The sequence below is a fragment of the Conger conger genome, chromosome 3 (genome assembly GCF_963514075.1).
Source record: "Conger conger chromosome 3, fConCon1.1, whole genome shotgun sequence".
Taxonomy (NCBI): domain Eukaryota; kingdom Metazoa; phylum Chordata; class Actinopteri; order Anguilliformes; family Congridae; genus Conger; species Conger conger.
The window spans coordinates 81099013-81101512 of NC_083762.1; the positions used below are offsets into that span (position 1 = coordinate 81099013).

The 2500-nt window shown below is 51.4% G+C and overlaps 1 protein-coding gene across 1 annotated transcript in view; it reads right to left on the reverse strand.

The window, feature by feature from the left end:
- The window catches only part of pdia5 (protein disulfide isomerase family A, member 5), a 67174-nt gene that overhangs the window by 20517 nt on the left and 44157 nt on the right, over positions 1-2500 (reverse strand). Inside the window, exon 10 of the mRNA XM_061234155.1 lies at positions 1098-1169. Within this exon, the coding sequence (XP_061090139.1) occupies positions 1098-1169 (72 nt within the window). The remainder of the gene's footprint in view (positions 1-1097; positions 1170-2500) is intronic.

Consider the following 2500-nt stretch of genomic DNA (forward strand, 5'->3'; position numbering starts at 1 on the left):
GGGGCCCGCCTGCATGCTGGGGGGCCACGGAGGACTGCGTTTATGGGAAGCGGGAGGAGCCTGTGTGTGCTTCTGTCTCGCCTGCCCCTTCCCAAGTCTGGAGAATCACCTCGGCTCTTAAGACAACAATCAATCTAAGATCTGGGAGAAGTTAGTTTAATAGGGAGGAGGGTCACCCTGGATTAGTGCTGGGGTGGGGGGGGGTGGGACCTGGTTGTCTATAACGCAGCACTTCACCCAGCCAGACACACGGTCGTGATGCAGAGAGGTCTTTCACTCCGGAGGGGCAGAGAGGTCTTTCACTCAGGAGGGGCAGAGAGGTCTTTCACTCCGGAGGGGCAGAGAGGTCTTTCACTCAGGAGGGGCAGAGAGGTCTTTCACTCAGGAGGGGCAGAGAGGTCTTTCACTCAGGAGGGGCAGAGAGGTCTTTCACTCAGGAGGGGCAGAGAGGTCTTTCACTCAGGAGGGGCAGAGAGGTCTTTCACTCCGGAGGGGCAGAGAGGTCTTTCACTCCGGAGGGGCAGAGAGGTCTTTCACTCAGGAGGGGCAGAGAGGTCTTTCACTCAGGAGGGGCAGAGAGGTCTTTCACTCAGGAGGGGCAGAGAGGTCTTTCACTCAGGAGGGGCAGAGAGGTCTTTCACTCAGGAGGGGCAGAGAGGTCTTTCACTCAGGAGGGGCAGAGAGGTCTTTCACTCAGGAGGGGCAGAGAGGTCTTTCACCCAGGAGGGGCAGAGAGGTCTTTCACTCAGGAGGGGCAGAGAGGTCTTTCACCCAGGAGGGGCAGAGAGGTCTTTCACTCAGGAGGGGCAGAGAGGTCTTTCACTCAGGAGGGGCAGAGAGGTCTTTCACCCAGGAGGGGCAGAGAGGTCTTTCACTCAGGAGGGGCAGAGAGGTCTTTCACTCAGGAGGGGCAGAGAGGTCTTTCACTCAGGAGGGGCAGAGAGGTCTTTCACTCAGGAGGGGCAGAGAGGTCTTTCACTCAGGAGGGGCAGAGAGGTCTTTCACTCAGGAGGGGCAGTTCCCTTTCATCCCGAGGAGGAGGGGGAGGAGGAAGAGGAGGAAGATGAAGAGGAAGAGGAGGAAGAGGCTTCACTCACTTCTTCATCCAGTCGAGGAGGTCCTGGGCCGTGGCCCCGTAATTCTCGTAGTGGTGCAGGAACTTCCCCTTCCTGTCAGCGGGGGAGAGAGGAAAGAGCCAGAATTTATTCCCCACATTAGCGCTCCACTTCCAACAGCAAAGTGTGTGTGTGTGTGTGAGAGTGAGTGTGAGTGTGAGTGTGAGTGTGAGTGTGAGTGTGAGTGTGAGTGTGTGTGTGTGTGTGTGTGTGTGTGTGTGTGTGTGTGTGAGAGTGTGTGTGAGTGTGTGTGTGTGTGTGTGTGAGTGCGAGTGTGTGTGTGAGTGTGTGTGTGTGTGTGTGTGAGTGTGTGTGAGTGTGTGTGAGTGTGTGTGAGTGTGTGTGAGAGTGTGTGTGTGTGAGTGTGTGTGAGTGTGTGTGTGTGTGTGTGTGTGTGCCACAGAGAATTATGTCCCCCCCCCCTCCCACATTTCACACAGACATCCATTTCTCAGGTTTTAAAAAAAATAATGAAAGTTAATGAAAAATACACTTGAGAAATTATGTTTGAAGTTTTATTTTTTTTTAAACACAGATTAAATAAGTTTGGCTGAAATGTGAAATATGAAATGTGGCGGGACGATGCCAGGTCCATTTACTCTTATTTTATTAGGATCACATTTGCATTCATGTGGGCAAACATCAACTCCCATTCAGCTTCTCCGCGGCCCTCAGGGAATCGGGGTTAGCTCGGTAGCATTCTGGCTAACGGTTTCTCTTCAACACTCCATCAGTCCAGCTGTCAACATACGCCGTTTGAATGTTATATCGACAGGAATGACAGAAACGGATGTTTGTTTTTGCCGTTGTATACAGTAAGGTCCGTAATGTTTTGGACAAAGACTTTTTTATTTTTTAAAATCTTGATTTGGCTCTGTACTCCACAACTTTACACTGGTAATCAAACAATTCACACTCGGCTAAAGTGCATATTAAGTGCTTTTTATTTGGGGTATTTTTATAACCGTAGATTTTGGCATGTAGAGATTACAGCAGTCACTGCACTCACGGATTAACCACCCAGTTCAGAACCTGGTGCGTGCGCAGGCGGTCTGAGCGATGAGTTTGCTGTGAAGCATTCACTCACCAATTCAGCGCTGCCCTTATCGCATAAAAAAAGGCGGAAATTCGCGACAAAAAAACCCCCCAATTTAACTGCTATAAGTGACGGTAAGAGCTGACAACCTGAAAGCGCAGTCGCAGCGATCTTACACGCCCCGTGTCACATATAAACACGTATGTACGCATCATGTGCACACATGGCAGGTGTATTGTTGTTTGATGCGTGTAAACTGAACCTGGCAGGGAGCGCAGGCCAGGGGATCCCCAGCGGAAAGCACATCAGGTCTGACGGGAGTGACGGCGGGTTTGTGAGCAAAGTATCC